We start from the raw sequence: 24042 nt of genomic DNA, 5'->3' as shown, positions 1-24042 counted from the left end.
ACAGCTGTAGCCCAAGCCACTATTCCTACAGCAGACTATAAATTCCATGGTTTGCTTTGACGTCCATTTCAAAAGGCAGTAAAATCAAAGAGTGTTTGGAACTTTCCAGAGCACTTCAGCAGGGTCCACGTGGGGTGCTACTGTGCAGCCAGCCAGTATGCTGTAGTGTAGATTCATATCCTGGGTGACTGGGCACTTGAGTCCCGTTCAAACAAGCCCTAAGCCAAATACATTTTTGTGGCACTGAGTATGGTGTCTGCATTCAAGTTTGGCTTACCTGGACAATTAGCTTATTTTCTTTATTGGGTAGAATTCTGTAGGTGTAAACACAATTCCGGTACCTGGAACAGATCAGAAGAGTGGCTGTTAGAACATGTGTGTGGAGAATCTTATCATAGCATCATTCTCCAATGACAAAAATTGAATGAATAACCTTAACGCAGACTGATGACTTAATAGGAATATAAGAATGGCCATAGTGAGTCAGACCATCTAACTATGTATCCTGTCTTCCAACAGAGGCCAGTGACAGATGCTTATGAGGGATTACTGAGTAATCCCTCTTTTTTCATTCACTCTTAGCTTCTGGCAGCCAGATATTTAGGGATACCCAGAGCAATGGGGCTAACCTATTCCCTCTATGAACTTATCTAGTTCTTTTTTGAACCCAGTTATATTTGTGGCCCTCACAATATCCTCTGGCAATGAGTTCCACAGGTTGTGCACTGCGTGAAGAAGTACATCCTTATGTTTATTTTAAACCTGCTCATCTCGTTAGATGAGCCCTGGCTTCTGTGAAGAAGTAAATAATACATCCCTATTCACTTTCCCCACAACAGGCATAATTTTAATAGCCTGCTATCAAAACCCCCATCAGGTGTCTCTTTTCCAAACCAAACAGTCCCCATCTTTTTAAGCTCTCCTCAGCTGGAATCTGTTCTACACGCCTACATATTTGGTTGCCTTTCTTCAGGCCCTTTCTAGTTCTAATGTGTCCTTTTTTGAGATGAGGGGACCAGACTTCATGCAGTATTCATGGTGTTGGTTGGCGTACCATGACTTATATAGTTTCATTACGATATTTTCTGGTTCATTATTTCTCTCTTTCCTAATGGTTCCTAACATTGTTACTGCTTTAGACTGCCGCTGCATGTTGAGAGGTTGTTTCCAGAGAAGTAACCATGATGATTCCAAGATGTCTTTCCAGAGAGGAAATAGCTAATTTTGACTGCATCATTTTATATGGGTGGTTGGGATTATATTTTCTAATGTGCTTTACTTTGCACAAGGGTTTCAAACATCTGTTCATTTCCAGAGTATATGATAATTAACAAAAATCCTATAGTGGTTCAGTTTAGGGGCACTTCATCGCATTGTCGATGTCACAATAGAGAGTGATGATGGACTCAACTTCAGACAGAGTTGTTCAACTCCCCTGATGGCCAGTAAAAAAGAAAACAGCGCCTAGTTCTGGCTGTCAGAAGAGTGGGCAAATCAGGAAGGATCAGAAAGGCAGAAATGGCAGATAGGCTAAATTTGGAGATGAATGAATGAATCAAAGGTTTGGTCTACACACATACTTGCACCAAGACAACTAAAGAATGGCTTTAAATTGAATTTCAGTTGGATATTTTTATTCTGAAGAAAGTGTCCCTACAGAGACCAACCCTGAAATAACCCTGGGCGTGAACTGAAACACACTTTAGTTATTTTACTGAAAGTAGACCAAAGATAAACTACGCTTTCTTCTACCTCATCCTCAGGGTGGACGATAAATGAAATTAGACTTGCCCTGATTTAGCCCCACTCTGTGGCCTAAACTCATTTGTACCCCAGAGATGGAAACAGCACCTGACCCCTGTCTAAAGGGGGTGCCTTGTCTTTGTTCTAACAAGGGACTCATCGGCCGTGTCTACACTAGCCCCAAACTTCGAAGTGGCCACACAAATGGCCATTTCGAAGTTTACTAATGAAGCGCTGAAATGCATATTCAGTGCTTCATTAGCATGCGGGCGGCACTTCGAAATTGACGCGACTCGCCACCATGCGTCTCATCCCGACGGGGCTCCTTTTCGAAAGGACCCCGCCTACTTCGAAGTCCCCTTATTCCCATCAGCTGATGGGAATAAGGGGACTTCGAAGTAGGCGGGGTCCTTTCGAAAAGGAGCCCCGTCGGGACGAGACGCGCGGCGGCGAGGCGCGTCAATTTCGAAGTGCCGCGGCCGCCCACATGCTAATGAAGCACTGAACATGCATTTCAGCGCTTCATTAGTAAACTTCGAAATGGCCATTTGCGTGGCCACTTCGAAGTTTGGGGCTAGTGTAGACATAGCCATCAAGGACTTGTCAAGAGCTGGAAGTCCAACCTAGTGGCAAAACCATGCAGAAGGTGCAACCATCCTCCATGGCTGTTGATTTTAGCTGAGCTCACATAATGCCCCCACCAGCACAATGGAGAAATACATGCTTATTTGCTTTCCAGTGGTTACAAATGTGATCCAAGAGCACCCGCCCAGCATTAAGTTAAAACACACTCCCCAGACTGGCTCTGTGCCCACAAAGGACACAAAGAAGTTCAACCTCATTTTTCTTGGAAACTAATTTCAATCCCATGTTACCATCCCTGGGTGAGAACAGATAAGGATTGCAGCATGTCCCCAGGGGGTCAGGAAAGGTGGGTAGTCAGCCAGAGGAGGAGAACTGGCTGATGCATACATATCCACTAGACTCCTGGGTGATTTTGGTTGTATGTTTATTCAAACTAGACTTTTCTTCAAGAGCAAGTGAGATTTCCTAGGTGTTACACAGCCTCCCAGTTAGAATCAGACAGAGCATAAAGCCAGGTTCTTGTACACTGGGGTGAGACTTTCACTGCTAAGGATAGGATTTAACCCCGGAGCTGCCTCTGAACCTGGGTTCTTTTAAGCAAGATGGAGCTGGAACACATCTGGGAGCTCATTGCAACATGACCTGAGGAGTTCACACATCTACCCACATCTCTTCAGTGCTCCCAGACCCAGCCAGGGGCAGCTCTTCAGCTGATGCCAGCACTCCTTTAATGTCAACGGAGTGATGACAGTTCACACCAGCTGGGGATCTCCCCCCCAGAGGAGGAGTTTGGCTTTGTTTTTATCTGTCAGTGCAGAACTCTTCTGCCACTTCCTCCTGCAGATATGCAAAAAGAGGCTGAGATGAGAACAGTGCTGCCTATATAGCCGATGAGAGAAAATTTGTGTGTGTGGAGATTATAAAACTGATAAACAAACCATCTCAATGATTATCAGGCCATCAAAGCACATTGGGTGTACAATCAGAGGGTAGGCACCCGCTATCAGAGGCTGTTGAGGCAGGGTCTGATAGCAGCATTAGAAATATTTAACCAGAGGAGTGTCTCCAGGGAAGCTAACAAAGGCATATAAGGCAAGATATGAACCGCATAAGCCAAAGTGGCTCTCCTTGTGGGAATCTTCTTAGCCATCTCATGACTTCACCGTAGACAAATGGGGAATGCCATGACTCATAGAGTGGGCTAACAACCTCCATTTACCTGCCTGGCTTTGTTATAACTTTATGTCTCTTAAGCTTTTTGTGCCACAGTTTGGTCCCAAATACTTTCACTTTTCACCTAAAGGATTCTCATTGAGATGCTTCTTAAGAATGTTTTCAGAAACCACTGCTGAGCTTGGCCATACTCATGGTATATGCAGCACCCATCAATGTAATTTCCTGAGGCTAAATGTGTCCCAACATGCTTCCTCATTTGTCTCTCAGCTCCCTCCCCTGCACCAGCCACTGAAGCAAAAGTGAGAAAGGGGGATGGGTATTTATTTCCTCTCTTCTTTCAGTGTGGCTTAGCCCTTGCTGCCAATCAAATCTGCTCTTTATTCTGCACATTACGGTAGCAGCTAGCAGGCCTAGTCACAGTTAGGATTTTCCGTGCTAAGCACTGTGCGGATACACAGGCAAACCTTCTACGAAGTCAGTTGATACCCCTGTAGACGGCTCACATGTGGTGCCCTCGGACACTGGAGAAGTACTGGCGGGGATTACAACTCTGCTCCCCTTCTCTCAGACCATCACTGAGCCTAGTGCTAACACAAGTAACAAGTACCTAGTTCTCACCAAGTGCTTTTCATCCAGAGACTTCTAAGTCACACAGGAAGGCAGTATTATCATCTCCATTCTACAGATGGGGAAACTGAGGTACAAACCTGGAAGTGGCTTGTGAAGGTCACCTAGCAAAGCAGCAGCAAGGATTTTGGAAGGGGCTTCCAAAGTCATGTAGGAGCATTACTTCCTTGGCAACAGGGTACTTCCAAATCCTGTCTGGGCAGGCAGTTGTCCTGGACAACATTTGGTTCCATTTGGGAGATGTCACTTCTCGCTTGATAGGAGGTACATGGCACAGCTTTTGTTAACGTCTACAGTCCTGCTAGCTCAGCTGTCCCTGTTCTTTCAGAAAGTGAATTCATGGGACAACACCCAATGAATGCATCATTTGTAAATGGTGTAGAATGCTCCAAAACAATCCCGCTCCAACTTTAATCTATGATATCATGTGGGCTATTAAGGCCTTGTCTGACTCTACCAATATTTTCAGAAGTAGTAGTCATGGGTGTGCTGAAACAGTGGGGAGTATTTCTGTAAATGTTCAGTGGAGGCAAGGATCGAGCAAGATCTCCAGTTACTCATGAGGTGCAGAGGACATCTTCCTCTACAGGACTTTTCAGCATGTAGAACATGCTGCATGGCTTAGTCTCCAGTAAGAGGCTAGAAGCGATGGCAGCCTGAAATGTGTGTAATGGGAGACATATCTTGGAGATGGTGGACTTTTCTTCTGTCAGAAGGATCAAGTACACTTCATTCACTTTCATGGCCCAGTGGAGGAGGGCAACACTGGTCCATCCAGATCCTGGTGCCTCTGTGTTTGGGACAAATAGGTGCTAGGTCCTGCAAGAGAGCCTCTTCTGGGGTTTGCCTGGACAATATCCCAATTGTCACTAAATGGCCTCATCATGCTCCCTTTGCAGCATTCCAACACAGGCATTTTCAGCCTACCGATTTTGCAGACATTCATTAGTGCTGCTTTTGACTGGTACATGATAGAGCCACTGTGCCGTGACTTGAAAATAGCGATCTTTCTTGATGGCTCTCAAAGGAAAGCTGTATTTTTAAAACACAAATAAATAAATAAAGGCACACAAGCAAAACACAGCTCTCCAGGCTTCCCTCTCCATCGGTTTGTGTTTTCCAGCATGTTGAACAGCAGCATGGAAAGACAGAAGGTCCCAGTGGAGGGCTATTGCCATGGGTCCTTAAGGCAAAGGGAGGCTCTGCCTTCAAGCGCCACAGAAACCCCTGCGTGTTCCATGCCTCTGATGTTTTTGTTATGGTTGAGGCAGGTTCCAGGGTGGCAAGGAAGGCTAAGGAGCATGGAGCCCCGGCAGCTGTCTGCCCTGGAACCTGCATGGAACATAAAAGCTCTCCTGTCAAATGCAGACCTACCCTATTGTCTGAGCAGTGGAAAGCAGGCTGGGTCCTAGTGCCTGTCAGGTTCCCGTTCTGTGTGCTGGGAGGTGAGCCTTCCTATTTTCTGTGTCTTCGGTGGAGCTGGGTGGGGTGGGAGAAATGAGGGAAGTGGGCGAGGAGGTGGAGGGAAGAGGCAGTGGGGAAGGAGGGGGGATGAGGGGGTAGAGTGGAGAAGAAAAGGGAATAGGGGAATTGTGGGGAGGGGAGTCTTGCATGCTGTGGCCCCTTCAGCAGCAGCTGGGGCTCCCTGCGTAAGCAGGCCCAGCTAACCTTCATTCTGACAAGTCTTGCTCCCCTACATCTGGACAGCCCCCCCCCACTCCAAGACCCCCACCTCACTGAGTCCCAGAACCCCCCAAAGAGCCCCTGTGCATCCAGATCACCCATTGAGTGCCCCACACCCAGACTTCCTCACACTTGGATCCCTCCACACTTGGCTGATGCTGGACTGAACCTGCTCAGCCACACCTGGTATACCTGGCACAGAGGGGCAGACCCAGCCCTTACACTGTGTCAGTCAGGTGCAGTCTCACTGCTGAGTTCCTGTATTGTAGTGATCTCCCCACATCAATGGAGCCGATGGCTCGTGTTCCCCACTGCTAGAGATGTGAAGATCTGGGCATTTCTTATTGGCCCTCCTGTCACAGAATTCCTGTATGACATTGGACCCCTCGTTTAAGGTCTGATCTCAAGGGAGCTTTTCCACTGGTTGAAAAAAGCAGACAAAGAATTATTTTGTGCCTCAGTTTCTTCTTCTCCAAGAAAAGGGGAATAATAATGCTATTTGCCTCACAGGAGTTGGTATAAATTCATTGGTTTTGGTTAGGTGCTTCGAGGTCAGAAGATGGCAAGTGCTGAGAAGTGCAATTTGTCCAAAAAGCTTTTGACAATTCCAAACCCTGTCTGCTTCATTCAGGCAGCAGGCACTGCCTTGAATAACAGGAGAATTTCAATTTGGGGCTTTAGGGATGACTCCTCGTCCCATTGTGTGATGCTGGAGCAATTTGCCAGAAGAGGCTGGGGTTGCTAGAGCAGGGCGCCACCCGGACTAACCCAGCATCACTGTTCAAAGAGCTAGGCCAGCGTTTCCCAAACTGTGTTCCATGGAACACCAGTGTTCCGCTCAATGTGAATTAGGTGTTCCACGATTTACCTCACTTGAAAGAGGAATGCAAGTGTAGACGCGCCCTGTCTGAGCTGCTTACTGCTGTTGAAACAATGAACATAGGAAGTCCTCAACTTGTTTGTGTGGAGAAATGAAAATGAGGCAGCAACTTTTGCAGCCTGAGTCCAGTGATTTTCTTCCTGTCAGGAGACAAATGCCAGCTGAGGGCCACCTTGTTTTATTTTGCGAAGAAAGGACGGAGGTTTCTGAATTCGCTTTGACAGGTGCTTGCCATTGTGTGTTCCCCAGGGTTCAGGGCCTTTGCAAGCTGCCTGCATGTTGGACCACATAAAAACCTGTGACTGACATTTCTTAACTTCCAGATTTAGTGCTTTTAATTAGGTACCTTCTACACACTTGGCACAAAACCTGCTCTATCTGTCAGGAAAGAAATTGGAGAACAGGGGAGGGCTTTCCAAAAATAATTTGCTTGGGCTCAGGGAATTGTCTGGAAGGAAACAAGCTGTGAGCAGGGACACAGGATGATCAGCAAAGGGGAGGGAAACAGTTGACGGGGTGTGTGGCTTGGGGAAAGTAGGGGGCGTGGCCTGGGCAGGGGAGCTACCGTCTCCCCAGGTGCAAGCTTCACCCACCGCCCACGGATATTCCTGCTTCAGCCACAGCTTGCTGTTAAACCCTTTTTGAGTTCATGAGCTAGGGGATCATTACTAGTTGAGTTCCTTGGGTGTAAGAGCTCAGCAGTCATAGGCATTCACTATGTATTTGCAGCTTATATAAGCTCATGTCTTCTCAGCTCTATTTTGCTGCTGTCAGAGCAATAACAGAAGGGAAGGCGTATTACATGCACCTATACCCCTTTGACATGTCATATTCAAATCAGGTTTTTTCCTAAAGCATCTCTCCAGGAAAATAACTATTTGGTTGAGCGGGATTAAAAAAAATACTCAAATCTCCATTCTGATTTCAACAGAGCTGCTAGTGGAACACCAGCTCTGGCTACATGACAAGAGGTTTGCTTGGTGGCAACTTTTGAAGTGCTGAAGTTTTCACTCCCTGTTAGAATCTTGTAGCATATTTTGCAAAGCAGAATTGTGTGAAAACATCTCCTTTTGTACCCAAAAGGCCAGGAATTTGATTTGGGTCCGTTTCTCTTGGCTCAGAAGAGATGCCTGGAGCAAAGAAGTCATCCTATTGAAAGCTTAATCAACATGGATTCAAGTCTAGAAAACATCTTGGCTCTATGAAAATCGATTTAGTTGAAAATGTCCTGAGCTGCTTCACTAAACACGAGGAGCACTTTTCCCGTGGAAACTCGAGGACACTGGGATGTCTTGCTGTTACCCCTGAGCCAGGAGGATCTGTTATTCCCAGTGAACAATTTATCTGGCAGGTTTAGTCCCTATTCTCTTTGTAAGTTTTCTACCAGAAGACTTGATTTTATAAAGTGTCTCAGTAATTGACCCAGTGGTTGCATGATACATTTTGGTCTGTAATTTGCTCATGACCTGCGCTCCAAGATTACTGTTTCAAGCATTCTCTGCTCCTAATTGTGCTGTGTGATGCTCATTGAAGTCATGTGGCCCGAAATATTACAAAATGGGGGCTTACAGCTATGTTCTTAGTTCCATATTTGGGTGCCTGTAGGTGGGTCCGACTAGGGGCAGGGTAGCCTAGTGGCTAGGGCCCCCATGGGTACCTAGGGCCTTGAGGTCTAGGACTTCAGCATACTTAGTAGAGGCTGTAAGTTAAGTTTGAGACATGGCCCTGAGAGTCTAATTTCTCTCAGGATTCAACTCCCCACATCGCACCTGGGGGCGGGGGAGGGTTTGGAGGCTGCATCCTCTGGTGGCCCACCCAGGGGCAGCTCTGACTCAGGCCCTGTAGGAATCACAGCTAGCTCTTGCCTCTTTGCTGGTCAGCCCTGAACTGGCCTAGCTTCCCTCCTTTTATCCACCCTCCAGGCCTGACACTGGCTGCAGGTGAAACAGGGCTAGGCTAATAGGCTGGCTACATCTCCACATGCTCCCTCCTTTAGTTTGGAAAAGCTAATGAGGTGCTGGCATGAATATTCTGTGCCTCATTAGCATCATGGCGACTGTGGGTGATTCGAAAGTGCTGCTTTCAGAACGCCGCCACCCATGTAGATAGAAGCCTTTCGAAAGAAGTCAGGGGGGGTCCTTCTGAAAGGCCCCCGTCTACATGAGCAGTGTGTGTTCTGAAAGCGGCACTTTCGAATTGCACGTGGCTGCCATTATGCTAACGAGGCACTGCATATTCATGTCAGCACCTCTTTAGCATCTTCCAAACTGCATGGGGGCATGTGAAGACGCAACTGCTCTATTTAGCCCCTGCACTGCCAGGCCTTCCTCTCGCTCCCTTACAGCACCTAAATAACAAGTGGCCTGAATTGCAAAAGTGCCGAGCACCTCGCAGCTCCCAGTGACTTCAGAGAAAGCTGCTGAGTGCTCAGCACTTCTGAAACCCAGCCTGCTTACCTAAGCATCTAAATATGGACTGAGGTGCCTGACTTCTGGCCTCTGAGACAACTATGGTCACTGTGTTTTTTCTGTTCCTTAATTCCTGGTCTCTAAGAACTCAGGAAGGGCTTTCAAAGATGGCTGTGCAAACCCCTGAGAGGGAAAACTGATGCAAACACACATAGGTGCTTAGTGTCTGCAAAAGTAGTGTGTGTGTGTGTGTGTGAGTGTGAGTGTGAGTGTGAGTGTGAGTGTGTGTTCAAAGCAAATACAAAGGGACCTTGCAAGTGCCCCAAAAGAGCCAATCTGTGCTCTTTATTCCAAGTTATAGTTCAGGAACAGACTTGGCACTAGGTCTAATGTACGTGTAGACAATCCCCTGCCCCAGAGACGTAGGTGCTCTCCATCTGCAGTTGCTCCTACCAAATGCTCCCTCCCCCATCATATGTGCTCCCCTTCCCTTCTCACACATTGCCACCTCTCCACATACACACACACACGCTCTCTCCACTGTGCACACCCCTCTCTGTGCTACCTCCATTCCATTACCATCCAACACATGGAGAGCGGGGCATGCTAGCGTGCCCATACACTCTTCCTGAGACTCACACCATCTGTGGTGTACTGTACTATCCCCAGAGGCCAGAGCTCACAGGCAAACCGTTAGACCACAACTCAAGCAGCAGCAGCCGCTCTTTTTAGAACCGAGAAGAATGTATTTTAAAGAGGAAGCAGCGGCAAGAGAGCAGCTTGTTATTTGGTTACTAAGGAAAACATAGTGAGACTTTTTTAAAGTCTGTTCCGAGTAGCTGTTGAAATGATTGTTAGCCTGAGGGTCCTAGAAGGCTGATGTGATTCCTTCTAGGCTGACAGTGTCGCTGGATAGTTTAGACGCAACCCCTTGCCAGCGTGCAGGATTTGTTATATTAGATGACCTTTGCAATCCCTTTTAGCCCTATGATTCCATGACCCTGGTGCCTGATCTTGTTCTCTGCCCCAATCTTTCCTGATGCCAAGTGTACCAGCTGCAATCAGTCAAACGAGCAGAGACGCTGATCTTTCCAATTCACTCCCTAATCTTCATTCCAGTGGAAGGGTCTTTGACTTGACATGGAACAGTTGCTAAGAACACTGCGATATTCTCTCTCTCCCCTCCCTCCCACCGCACGCATGCATGCACACAGAGTTTCTACCATCCTTTGAACCATGCAAGGCCATATCCCTGTTCAGGCGGAATCCGAGACAGCCTCAGAAAAGGCTTCCAAAGCTGACAGCCCGCTGCTGTACACCTGCCAGACTCACTGTGGCATTTACCAACCACCCTGGTGGTGCGAAACATGTAATTTAAGGGGACAGAATGCTGGGTGGGCGCTATGCTCAGATGAGGATTCCCTCCCCACCCTCCAGAGATAAAAAGACCCCTTTCTTGAATGCATCAGTCCAAGAGACACCCTTGAATTTTTGTCTCCTTTTGGAGCTGAGGTTTTTGGCCCCCCTCACTAGTGTGGTTTGTTCCACAACAACTGACAGAATTGTGGTTTCTTTCAATCCCCTCCGTCGCCCTCTGCGGCCAAGACAGGTTAACCCTATCACACTCTATGGTGGGTAGCACCTTCCTGGTAGGTGGGTTGGCTGTGCCTCCATGCCAGGGAGAAGGGAGGGGTAGTCCCTATACAAAGGGAGTGGGAGCCACACGGCAGGTGAAAGCCATACTTACAGAACACAGAGTGCATATGCTGAGGAGATGGACTCACTGGCCCGCACCAGGAAGCTGCCATCCTTGCCTACTTTGGAGAGCAGGTCCTCAGCCTTGGAGCGAGTGATGTTCCCATGGTACCAGCACTGATCCATTGCCAGAGCTGGAGGAAACATTAATAACAATCCAGCAGTCAGTGTTCAGAAGCAGCCAGAGCTGTTCATGTGTCTCAATAACACTCAACAGCTGCAGCTCACCAGCTTCCTGTTTCAATGGTACAGAGAGAGAAAGGAAACCAAGCCGAGGACGACTTCCTCAGAAATCAAACCGCTCACAGTGAGCATGACAGGTTCCTCCAGCCTTGGCTCTCCCTTGGCACTGGAACACAAGCGGTTAACCACCTGTGGTCCCCCACTACACTGCATCAGAAAGGCCCAGCCTGGGGACGCAACGCTGCTACCCCATTTTGGAGCAGCTGCTTTGACTTCACTGGAATTTCCTTTGATTTATGGTAACTGTAACTGAGAGCTGAGTCAGGCCATCTCTTCCTCCATCTCACTCCCTCCTCCTTTTTCACTTTCCCTGCCTCTCTCTCTCATGGTCAGGGCCCTAGCCTAGGGCTTGGGAGACATGGATTCAGTTCCCAGCTGTGCCACAGACTTCCTGGGTATCCTTGTGCAAATCACTTAGGCCTAGCTGGCACTTGAAAACTAGATTCACTCAGAGATGTGAAAAATTTCACTCTCTGAGCACCACAGTTTGGTCAATCTAACCCCCAGCACAGACTTGGCTATGCCTATGGAAGAATTGGTAAGCACCCTTTACGAAATGGACTGTGACATGGGACCTGGGCAAAAAAGAAATGCTATGTCAAATCCACCACCCAGTATGTACAGTGGGCCCTGTGGGACTAATTTACCCTTATCCAGCACATCTGAGAGCAAATCTGAAGAGGAGGATGCTCCCATGGAGTATCCTAGAATGGAGACAAGATATCAGACTCCATCAGCTGAACACACGGAAAGCTCCAATTCTTCAGCTCTAAATCCCATGGCAGAAGTATTTAGGCCTGTGGGGCTATATCTACACAGCGCTGTAAGCTCAAAATAAGCTATGTAACTTCTGCTATGCAAATTGTGTAGTTTACTTTGAGTAGATTTTGAAATAGGCTATTTCGGCAAGTGGCACTGTCTAGACAGCATCACATGCCAAAATAAAGCCATATTTTGAGGCATCCCTGTATTTCTCATGTGCTGAGGAGTACAGGGGTGCTGGAATAGCACACCCGTTATCTCAAAAATGCTTTCGATACAATGGGCGCGTTACATAGACACGGCCAGCTATTTCAGGATACCACCCTATCCCGACATAGTGTCTGCCACCTAGACATAGCCTAGTTGGCAACCCCCCATCCACGACCAGACCAACTTGGGACAATGAACATGTCCCACCCACATTTCCTGACCTCCTGGAAGAAAAACAGACTGGTGAAGGGGAAATGTACAATGGAAGGAGTCCCTGATACCCTGGCCATCCCAGTACCAGAGCAAGAGATGCAAGGGTTTGTGCCCAGAGAGGGGGTACCTTCATGAGAGTCCTCAGTACCCCATCCCCAGAAGAAGTCTCCACAGCCCTTGCTGTGCCCACTCTCAGTTGTCATGACAGAATCATAAGGGCAGTAAACAGGCTAACTTATGGTACACCTAGCCTGGTTAATGAGGACATAATGCACTTAGCTCACAGGATTTTCTCAGAACCTTTGAGAAACACTCACATAGTTGCTATAATAAGGAGCGTGATTTCCCTGGAAACAAATTCTCAGCTGGGAGGAGGATGTAAACGGGATCTAAAGGAATACTTCTGTAAGGCGAATGTTAGCCCCTCACTAAAACTCGGTGGGTTTTTTATGTGTTTTTGTTTTCCTTTTGTTTTGTTTTTTGGAGCGGGAGAGGATGGGGGCTGAGAGGCAATGAGAAATCCAGACCCTGAGACCGACAGTGCCCAGGAACAATGGGAAGAGGCCAATGCCCCAAGTCAGCCTGTTTGACAGGGTAGGTAGGCTAATGAGGGAGTGAGCACGCCAGGGGATTTTCCAGATCTGAAGAAGCGGGTCTGTCCCACGAAAGCTCATCATCCAACAAATTATTTTGTTAGTCTCTGAAGAGCTACAGGACTTTTTTGTTTTGTACCAGATGGAGCAGTAGTTTGCTCATAGCAATCAGCTTAATTTGTGACCCAATGCCAGTTATGATTGTATTAAATGCAGGGATAGCTTAAACAGGGTTACCAGTGTTTGTAATTTTGTGGGAATACAGGACAGTAGGATTGTGCTAAATTGCTCCAAAGGAAAGGGCTCACAGTTACTAGAAAGGATCTTGCAAATGCAGGGGCTCAACCTTCAGAGCCTATGAGGGGAAGGGGTGAGGGAAGGTCACTCTGGTAGGGAGGCTATAATTGCTTCCCCTGCCTAGACTGGTTTGACTTGTTTCTCTCCCCACCATTTCCCCCTCCCACCCCCAGCACACACACACACACACACACACACTTAAAAAGAACAGAGCTCAATAGCCCCATTAAGTGCCTCTTTTCTTATGTTAATTTGTGCTGGAGTTGTGTTTCTTCTACTCTGCTTGCCAAGAACTGAAATTACTGGGAGCTGAAAAGATTTGAGATTGATGGGCAGAAGTCACAGCGAAGCAGTGGATGGTGACTGATGGCCACCTGTAGCAGTGCTGTCCACAGTAGTTATTCCTCACCATGGACAGGAAACTACAACAGAGAGCCCTCACTATAGAAATAACTCCAAAGCCCTGAGCTCAATAGCCGTGCAGGATCCTATGGAGGCTCTGAATGTACTGGTACAACCACAGCTTTCAGGAACACAAGGTCAGATTCTGGGCCACGCTGCCTTAATTTTCTTCCCTTCGAAGCTCTGATGTGTCCAAACAAAAAGCAGTCAAGTAGCACTTTAAAGACTAGCAAAATAGTTTATTAGGTGAGCTTTCGTGGGACAGACCCACTTCTTCAGACCATATCCAGTCCAGTGCAACCCCAGGCTTGCTCTGTTACATCCCACTTACTCCAAGAGTCTGCTTTGGCTGGGGACCAACTGGCTCAGCAGCAGTACGATGGAAAGGGGCTTAGGGGTTACGGTGGATGAAAGGCTGGATATGAGTAAACAGTGGGCCCTTGTAGCCAAGAAGGCTAATGGCACATTAGGGTGCATTAGGAGGAGCATTTCAAGCAGATCTAGAGAGGTTGTTGTTCCACTCTGTTCGGCACTGGTGAGGCCACATCTGGAATATTGTGTCCAGTTTTGGGCCCCCCAGTAGAAAAAGGATGTGGATTTGCTGGAGCAGGTTCAGCGAAGGGCAACAAAAATGATTAAGGGGCTGGAGCACAAGACCTATGAGGATAGGCTGAGGGCTTGTTTAGTTTACAGAAGAGAAGACTTAGAGGTGATTTAATAGCAGCCTTCAACTTCCTGAAGGGGACCTCTAAAGAAGAGGGTGAGAAACTGTTCTCAGTGGTGTCAGATGGCAGAACAAAGAGTAATGGTCTGAAGAGGGAGAGGTGTAGGTTAGATATTAGGAAAAACTACTTCACCAGGCGGGTGGTGAAGCATTGGAATGCGCTGCCTAGAGAGGTGGTGGATTCTCCATCCCTTGAGGTTTTTAAGTCCCAGTTTGATAAGGTCCTGGCTGGGTTAACTTAGTGGGGGTTGATCCTGCTTGAAGCAGGAGGCTGGACTAGATGACCTCCTGAGGTCCCTTCCAGCCCTGTGATTCTGTGGGATCACCGGCACTCAGAGACACCCCAACCTTGTAGCACAGCTGCCCCACTTCCTCAAGCCCTGGGATGGAGGTTGGGTGGAGCTGACACCGGCTCTGCACAGTTGCAGAGACTCCCCATGTAAGCAGAATCTGGAGCTGGCCAATTGTGCGGTCTCTCCAACCACTTTGAGTTGGGGCAAAAGATGCACGTCAGAATGGTTCTGTCAAACACAGTGCCTGTGAATACAGGTGAGACAACCCCTGGATCTATGGCAGCAGAGAGATGCCATGAGCAGCCAGCAGCGTGGTGGTGGCCCAACAATGGGTGACCAGGGCAGCAGCAGAGAGCCATGAGCAGGTGGATTGTGAGTGACCAGCGGAATAAGATGCTTCATCACACACACGCGCTCAGTCAGGATGGGAGAGGAAAAAAAAGACATTGGACAACCTATTTGGGGTTGGACTTTTACTCATGGTTTGTTTAAGAACTCTCTTTGTGGTGACTTCCCAGATTAATGCTAAGTTAATTCCCTCCCTTTTATTAAGTTTCTTTTCTGAACTCAGCTTGTGAGTGGGGAAGCATTGTCTCACAGAGGTGCCCAGGGGTGGTACGTGAATTTCTCAGGTTAGTGGGTAGGGCCTCAAGCCAGTTCTGTGTGGGAGGGATGGAGAAAACCCCCTTGATACTGAACCTGGCCTTGGCTGCTGCTGGCTTCACCTGGCAGAAGGGTTATACTGGGGGAGGGAAGAGGCTTGTCTGCGATTTCAGCTGGGTCTCTGACACTCCGGATGCGATTCCTCAGCCAGGGGAAGTATGTCACCCACACGCCTACTGGGCCCCAGGTAGGGTCACTCAGCCCACTTACAGAGAGAAAGACTGAGTCTCCTCTACAGCCTCAGCTGAGAGGCAGCTGCATCACGAGGGAGGGGCTCCTTCACTAAGCTCCAGCAGTCTCAGGTTGGGTTCCACCTGTCGATGATACAGGAAGATAAATACACTGAAGGCTGTGAAGCACTTTCAGATCTACTGACGAAACGTGCTGTGTAAGAACTAGAGATCGTTATATCCCTTCTTACCCACCCAGGGCTCCAACCGCTAGGAGAATAAACAAGCTTATTAGCATTAGGCTTGCTGGCCTCAGTGTGCCTTTCTTATCTGCTGTATTGGGGCTTCAATCTTCAGTACAGTCTGACTGGAAAATCCAGCTGGGTGTCACGTGGGACTTGTTTCCATGCAGGCTGGGCACAGTTTGCCAGTCAAGCTTAAGGGCAGACTTTGTTCTGGGAACCAGTGACTACACATCTCCCTCTGTGGCACAGTGTCAGTCATATTTAACGGTAAGTCAGACTCTGAGTGCCCCAGGTGGGAAGGAATGGAATTGCTATGGCAGTCTACAAAAGGAGAGGGAGGCTGGTGCTTTCACTTCCCCTTTCTTTGGCTGTACATGGCGTCCTTAGATTCCTGTCCTGACCCTGGGCTCATTCCATGGCATGCTCCGTGCTGATCTTCCAGGCTGCAAACATGACAACCGAGGGTGTTATCTACAGCAAGCAAAACATTGCAGGAACAGGGGGCTGATTACATGATGCATTGGTTGTCTCACCTGTATTCACAGGCACTATGATTGACAGAACTATTCTGACATGTGCATACTTTGCCCCCAATTCAAAGTGGTTGGAGAGACCGCACAACTGGCCAGCTCCCGACTCTGCTAACATGGGGAGTCCCCCCCTACTCTGCAGAGCCGGTGTCAGCTCTTCCCATCCCCCCTCCGGGTGCTGGGTGGAGCATGGCAGATGTGCTACAAGGTTGGAGTGTCACTGAGGCTGCATCTAAAATGCAAGATCAAATCTAATTTAAAGAGTTGGCTCAACATTAAAATGTCCCTCTCTTCACTGTAAATGTCATTAGCTCAATTTAGTCTGCCCTAATGTCGATAACAAAAGGTCAATATTAATGGACAGGTATATTGTCGATCTCACGTTTAAAATGTCGAATAAAGGCTAGTGTGGAAGCGCCACATCCTTCATTCAAATTTATTCGCCTCCACAAGTGTCCCATTTGTATCCCATAAAGCTACACGCTGCACCTGGCTACTAGCAGGAGCCAGGAAACTGACCAGGGCAGCTGCACTGTCGATTTCCCAGGTCCCGCAGCTTGGGGAAGCCAGGAACTTGAGCAGGGCTTCTACGTGTTGTCAGTTTCTCAGGTCCCCCCAAGCTGCAGAGACCTGGGAAACTGACAGCACTGCTGCACCGGGCTCCAGCCTCAGAACGCGCGGCTGAGGGAACTGTGGGACAGATTGCAGTGCTGCAGCGTTTGATGTTTGGTGATTTCAGCGTGGAAGCAATATGTCAAATTAGTTGGGAGCCGGTGGGAAGTGAAACTACTCAAAATCAAATAAAGAACAGCTTTATAAAAATCAATTTTTAATAAATTCAAATTTCTTGTAGGCTGTGTCTACACTTGCATTCCTCTTTCAAAATAGGCATGCAGATGAGGCAAATCAAAAATGCAAATGAAGAGCAGATTTACATATCTGGTGCCTCATTTGCATATTCTTTCAAAAGAGCTCCTTTCGAAAGAAAGCAGCGTAGACAGGGCTCTTTCGAAGATAGGGTTTATTTTCGAAAGACCCCCCATCTACACTTCTTTCTTTCCTTCGAAAGGAGCTCTTTCAAAAAGAGATTATGCAACTGAGTCACTGATTTACATATCTGGGATATGATTTGCATTTTTGATTTCCTTCATTTGCATGCCTTGAAAGAGGAATGCAAGTGTAGACACTGCCATAGTGTAGATGTAGCCTGAGTGCTGGTGATCCCCTGCCGGAGCAGACTCTTAGGGCAAGCACAGCGGAATGTAACAGAGCAAGCCTAGAGTTGCACTGGACAGGACAGTGCTTTGGAGGGAAGAAAATTAAGGCAGCTTGGCCCAGAACCTGACCTTATGTTTCTGAAAGCTGTGGTTGTACCAGTGCATTCAGAGCCTCCATAGGGTCCTGCACGGCTATTGAGCTCAGGGCTTCGGAGTTTTTTCCCCTATGCTGTAGTTTCCTGTCCATGGTGAGGAATAATTACTGTAGACTGCACTGCTTCAGCAGGAACTGTATGAAAGCCCTTGTCCCAGGCACCACTGTCCCCAGTGTGTCACCTCAGGTACTATGCAGCAATGGTGACTCACAGGGTTTAGGGGAGCCGTCAGCACTTTTCTGCCTGGTGCAGAGTGCCTGAGTGCAAACAGGGGATATTACAATCAGTTGCACAGAGCAGCATCCTGCTAGCCACAGCGCTGGTCAGGTTCTCAGGGCCTGTGAGTGCCCCACTGCTGTAGTTTCCCTACGTGGCAGTGGTGGCTGGTGACGTTAATAAGCGAGGCATGTATCACAGTCTCACAAATTCCAATATATATCCTCCTCCTTGCACTCCTGGCTGGGGGTGTATGTGCAAGGCGGCCCAAGGGTTTCTGGTGGCTGAGGCAAACTAGGACTTTGGCGCCCCCTGCCCCCGTGCGGAATACAGAAGAAAAATGAGAAGTCTAGAATGAAGTTTTACCTTCAGTAACGTGGCATCCAAAATTAACAATATCAAATGTTTAAAAATTGATTTTTTCTACTTTTCATTAACCACAACACAATAATACTACATAGGGTAACCTCCTGGTAGATTTTTAACTCTTGAGTTGTACACAGCCTCTCTGGTCAGTATTATAAGCAGTTGTATTTCGAGCTGTGAATTGCTTCATTGGGCACACCTGTTCCCCTCAGGAGTAGGGTTTGAGGCCTCTGAGACCTCTTAAAGAATGCTCCCCCCCTGCATGCATATCAGTTCCAATGGTCCAGGGCCAAAACACACACCTTGTCTCTGTGAGACAGTCTGGCCTAGCAGCCATAGTCCACAAGAACACACACTTCTTGCAGAGTAATTGGGACTAATGGCCAGAGTCATTACCGACACTCCCTTTCCTCAGGACGAGTACTCGTGGTTTGTTTCAGAACTCACTTTGTGGTGTCTTCCCAAACAAATGCAAAGTTAATTCCCTCCCTTTTTTTAAGTTTCTTTGCTGAACCCAAATTCTGTGCTTGTGAGTGGGGAAGCATTGTGCCCAGGGGTGGTACGTGAATTTCTCAGGTTAGTGGGTAGGGCCTCAAGCCAGTTCTGTGTGGGAGGGATGGAGAAAAACCCCTTGATACTGAACCTGGCCTTGGCTGCTGCTGGCTTCACCTGGCAGGAGGGTTATACTGGGGGGAGGGAACAGGCTTGTCTGCGATTTCAGCTGGGTCTCTGACACTCCGGATGCGATTCCTCAGCCAGGGGAAGTATGTCACCCACACGCCTACTGGGCCCCAGGTAGGGTCACTCAGCCCACTTACAGAGAGAAAGACTGAGTCTCCTCTACAGCCTCAGCTGAGAGGCAGCTGCATCACGAGGGAGGGGCTCCTTCACTAAGCTCCAGCAGTCTCAGGTTGGGTTCCACCTGTCGATGATACAGGAAGATAAATACATTGAAGGCTGTGAAGCACTTTCAGATCTACTGACGAAACGTGCTGTGTAAGAACTAGAGATCGTTATATCCCTTCTTACCCACCCAGGGCTCCAACCGCTAGGAGAATAAACAACAAGCTTATTAGCATTAGGCTTGCTGGCCTCAGTGTGCCTTTCTTATCTGCTGTATGGGGGCTTCAATCTTCAGTACAGTCTGACTGGACAATCTAGCTGGGTGTCACGTGGGACTTGTTCCCATGCAGGCTGGGCACAGTTTGCAAATCAGCCTTTGAGGCAAACTTTGTTTTGGATCCCAACCCAGGGCTCCGTAGCAGTGGAGTGACCTACCATTAGTATGAACTGGAATCCACTCGGAACAAGTCGAGCTGTCGGGGAAGGTAACTGCCTGCCCTGGGCTACTTCATACCAGACTCACCATTGCAGTCTTCTTACCACTTTTCTCCAGACAGGGACATTTCCAGCCAGTCCTCACAGACTCAACCCCTGCAATTTGGTCCATCCACAGCTCTTCCTCAGGAACTCCAACAGCACCTCCCCTCCTTCTCCAGTGTCCAGCAGCCCCAGCTGAGCTATTCCACAGGTCTTCAGAGCTGGCATCCAGCTGGAGCATGCCCACCAGGGCCGAGGGGGCAGGGTCTTCTCAGCCAGGTAACCAGGGTTAACCCATGCAGGCCCAGTGCAACCCCATCAAAGGAAGGGATGAAAATCCTTATTCCTTGACATTGAATGAAGTCTGGTTTTGAGTTATAATTCCTTTGCACAGGGCCACTGATTTGTGTTAATATTTGCAACTTCTTTTCATTACAGATCTGGGCCTTGTCTGGGTGATGCGAATTTCACCCCCTTAAAAACATGCTTTCTCAAATTGGGCAATAAATTCTGGCAGACAAAGTTTTGAACCTATATTATGTTCTGGAGAGATTGTGGCCAGCCCAACAAGTCTCTCTTTCAGCATGGAAGGCCTGAATTTCTAGTATTAGCAAACAGTTTTGCTATTCGGAAGGAAAGGAATGTATGTGTTAAGTGGAATTTGTTAACATTAGTAGTCAGTTCTTCAAAAGTCAGGACTATATTATTACTTGAACTGTAACAGTCTACAACAAATGCACCATCTTAATTTTACAAATACTTCTGATTCTCCTCTTACAATTTTGTTATAACCTCTTACCCATTTTTTCAAATCCAACACAACATAAATGCCTGATGGGCAAAGTGTTCTTCAGGATCACGGCTCCTAAAACGTCAGAAGAGCTGTTGCCCATTACTTACTGGCCTTCACTAAGCAGTGAGCAACAGCGATTCAGCTGAATGACTGGCCAGCACTGGGCTGCTGAAAATGACAACTGCCAGACTCTGCTCCCAGGCAGCAAAAGCAGGTGGTGCTCTTTTGAAGCTATGCCGTGACACCGCTTTATTTACGTACACGGGCAGGCTCCACAATGCAGAATAATCGGTTCTCCAAAGCGTGCAAGGACTTTGGGCTTACCATCAGCCTAAGGAAGACAAATGTACTCAGTCAAGATGTTGCTGAATCCCCATCAATCAGCATTGACAACTATACGTTAGAGGTTGTCCACGAGTTCGTTTACCTCGGGTCCACCATCACTGACACCCTGTCGTTGGACACTGAGCTAAATAGGAGGATCGGAAAAGCGGCCACAACTCTGTCCAGACTCAGCAGGAGAGTGTGGAATAACAAAAAGCTGTATACGCACACCAAAATGCAAGTCTATAGAGCCTGCACCCTCAGCACCCTCCTTTATGGCAGTGAGACTTGGACCCTGTATGCCCGCCAGGAAAAGAGGCTGAACGTCTTCCACTTGCGCTGCCTCAGGCGCATCCTTGGAATATCATGGAAGGACAGAGTTACCAACACAGCCGTCCTCGAGCAAGCTGGAATCCCAACTATGCACACCCTCCTCAGGCAGCGTTGGCTCCGCTGGCTTGGCCACGTCCACAGGATGAATGATGGAAGGATTCCAAAAGACATCATGTATGGTGAGCTAGCCTCTGGCAAAAGACCCCCCGGATGCCCCCAGTTGCGTTACAAAGATGTCTCCAAGAGAGACCTCAGAGAGGTAGACATCGAGCTGGACAACTGGAAAGAACTAGCAGACGACCGCGGCAGATGGAGGCAGGGCTTACACAAGGGCCTTCAGAAAGGCGAGTTGAAGATCAGACAGCTACCAGAGGAGAAGCGAGCACACAGAAAGCACAATAAGGACTTGCCAGGCACCCACTACATCTGCCAAAGATGAAGCAAGGACTGTCACTCTTGTGTGGGTCTTTATAGTCACAATAGACGCTGTAAATGAAGTCTTCAATTGAAACTTTAAAGGGCACGATCCATAGGCTGTGCAGACTGAAGGATGCCTACTGCACTACTACTGCATAATTCAGTTTCAGACATGGCAATGATGCATTGTTTTACAAGGACAACATTTGATACTTTTGTTTGTTAAAGATAATGATTTTTTTTTGTAACCCTTCTGTTAACGCCAGATGCCTGCCAGAAGGGCTGGGTTCAACTCTTGTGGGGTTTTCCTATCAAGGATACAACCAACCGGCTCGAGCCCCCACCCAGTGGCCTGGGACAATTTCACTCCCGTGCTGGGTGCCTGTAAGGCGGTTCTCCCCCCCACCCCCCCGCAAGCACAGAGTCTGAGATAGAAATGGCTTGTTTAATGACCGTAACCTACCCCAGGGTTACAGCGACAGATGCAGTATATCTCAGCACAGAAGAGACAAAACCCCTTTTACCCAGATACCATCCCCATATGCAGTAGAACCCAGTCTCTTGCTGGGGCTCTTGGCCCTTTTCCACACACACACAGTTACAGGGTGTACCCTCTGCGGTGCAGTCCCAAACTCAAAGCCCAGAGATACATCACCAGGGCAATACTAGCTGTCCACTTGTCTGTAGCCTCCCCTTGCTGTCACCAGCTGTCTGCCAGTCGCCATCATCCGCCGCCGCTCCTACCAGCCAGCCGCCCGCCGTCATCTACCGCTGCCGCCACTCGCCATCATCTACCGCCACTCCCAACGGCCGCCTGCTGGTTCTGGTGTTGTCCGCCAGTCCTAACCCCACTGCTTGGGACTGCCCTAAGGCAGAACCCAGTGATTTCAGCTCTGTGCGGCCTCAGCTGCCACTCTGTGATTGCAGCTCTTGGTATCTCTAGTGTGGGGTTTCACAAATACCCTAGTATCCAGCTCTATCTTTTAACAGGTGGGGAGGGTTAGTCAAGCCAGGCTTATAGCTATATGGCCAAGGCATAGGCAGGGCCAAGGCACTCAGCAAGCTGACTCAACCACTACTCCTCCCCTCTCTCTCACAATGCTTTAAACCAGGGAGCCCTGTGTAATCAATGTCTTACACAGCTAAGGCGACTGCCCTGTCCCCCCCAACAACCCAGAGCATTGGTGAGATCTCACAACTCCCGCATTAAGTGTCAGCTTAAATTGTGATTTTACAACTACATGTTTACAATAGACCAGATCTCATGGCTTACTTGCTACCCATTAGGCTTTGCCTGAAAAGGTATCACACATGCACACCTTTTGCATTCTCATGCAGATGACCTCTGGGAGATTCATTCCTCCCAGCCTTCAGCAGCACTGCATTCCTTCTGCCACATTCCCTATATTTTTAAGTAGAGAAAAAAATTCACTTCCCTTTTAGTTGATGTCCCTGAAAGCCTGACACTCTAGAGCCGTGTCTACACGTGCACGCTACTTCGAAGTAGCGGCACTAACTTCGAAATAGTGCCCGTCACGGCTACACGTGTTGGGCGCTATTTCGATGTTAACATCGATGTTAGGCGGCGAGACGTCGAAGCCGCTAACCCCATGAGGGGATGGGAATAGCGCCCTGCTTCGACGTTCAACGTCGAAGTAGGGACCGTGTAGTCGTTGCGCGTCCCGCAACATCAAAATTGTGGGGTCCTCCATGGCGGCCACCAGCTGGGGGGTTGAGAGATGCTGTCTCTCCAGACCGTGCGGGGCTCTATGGTCACTGTGTGCAGCAGCCCTTAGCCCAGGGCTTCTGGCTGCTGCTGCTGCAGCGGGGGATTCATGCTGCATGCACAGGGTCTGCAACTCGTTGTCAGCTCTGTGTATCTTGTGCTGTTTAGTGCAAGTGTATCTGGGAGGGGCCCTTTAAGGGAGCGGCTTGCTGTTGACCGCCCTGTGACCCTGTCTGCAGCTGTGCCTGGCACCCCTATTTCGATGTGTGCTACTTTGGCGTGTAGACGTTCCCTCGCTGCGCCTATTTCGATGTGGTGCTGCGCAACGTCGATGTTGAACATCGACATCGCCAGCCCTGGAGGACGTGTAGACGTTATTCATCGAAATAGCCTATTTCAATGTCTCCACATCGACATAGGCTACTTCGAAGTAGGCTTCACGTGTAGACGTAGCCTAGGTGTCCCCCTAAGTCATCTGCATGATCAGGCCAGTCCTGTGTCTGTGTGGTCTGCTAGGAACGCAGTCCCCTCACTGCACCTTGTGTCTGCAGGGATCCAGTGTCACCAGCCCAGCAGCTGTGCAGGGAACCCTGAGCTCAGCTAGTGTGGTGCTGCTCCCTCTTCTCAGCTGCCAGCAGTGTGGAGGCCATCCCTGGGCAGGAACTGTACAGGAGCAGAGTGGCTGTCCCTGAAGCTTGTCCTCCTTGCAGTTCCCTGTGGCCTCCATCCATCACACCTTGCACCCTCATTTCTGGGGCCCTGAGCGGTGCAGCTGTTGCAGGACTGGGAGGGAGGCCCGTGCAGGCCAGCTGTGGGAACAGGCCTTTGGTGAGATCCTGCCTTGGTCTCACCAAGCTGTGGTTGCTGCATTTTCTCATAAAGAGACTTCTAGGTGAGGTAAGTTGCCATGGTAACAAGGCAGTTTATTGAGGCACTCTTGCCTGTACCAGGGTTTGAGCCTCACCTATACTTT

General features: G+C 48.6%; 1 protein-coding gene across 1 annotated transcript in view; it reads right to left on the bottom strand.

Moving 5' to 3' along the window:
• The window catches only part of INPP5D (inositol polyphosphate-5-phosphatase D), an 87815-nt gene extending 76727 nt beyond the window's left edge, over positions 1-11088 (bottom strand). Inside the window, exons 1-2 of the mRNA XM_075003852.1 lie at positions 10850-11088; positions 278-341 (exon numbers count right to left, since the gene is read on the bottom strand). Coding sequence (XP_074859953.1) covers positions 278-341; positions 10850-11004 — 219 coding nt within the window. The 5' untranslated portion in view covers positions 11005-11088. The remainder of the gene's footprint in view (positions 1-277; positions 342-10849) is intronic.
• Positions 11089-24042: the final 12954 nt, after the last annotated feature.

This window comes from Carettochelys insculpta, chromosome 10 (assembly GCF_033958435.1).
Source record: "Carettochelys insculpta isolate YL-2023 chromosome 10, ASM3395843v1, whole genome shotgun sequence".
NCBI classification, from domain to species: Eukaryota; Metazoa; Chordata; order Testudines; family Carettochelyidae; genus Carettochelys; species Carettochelys insculpta.
Note: the sequence above shows the minus strand (reverse complement) of the source record. Positions and strands in the feature narration are given on the sequence as shown.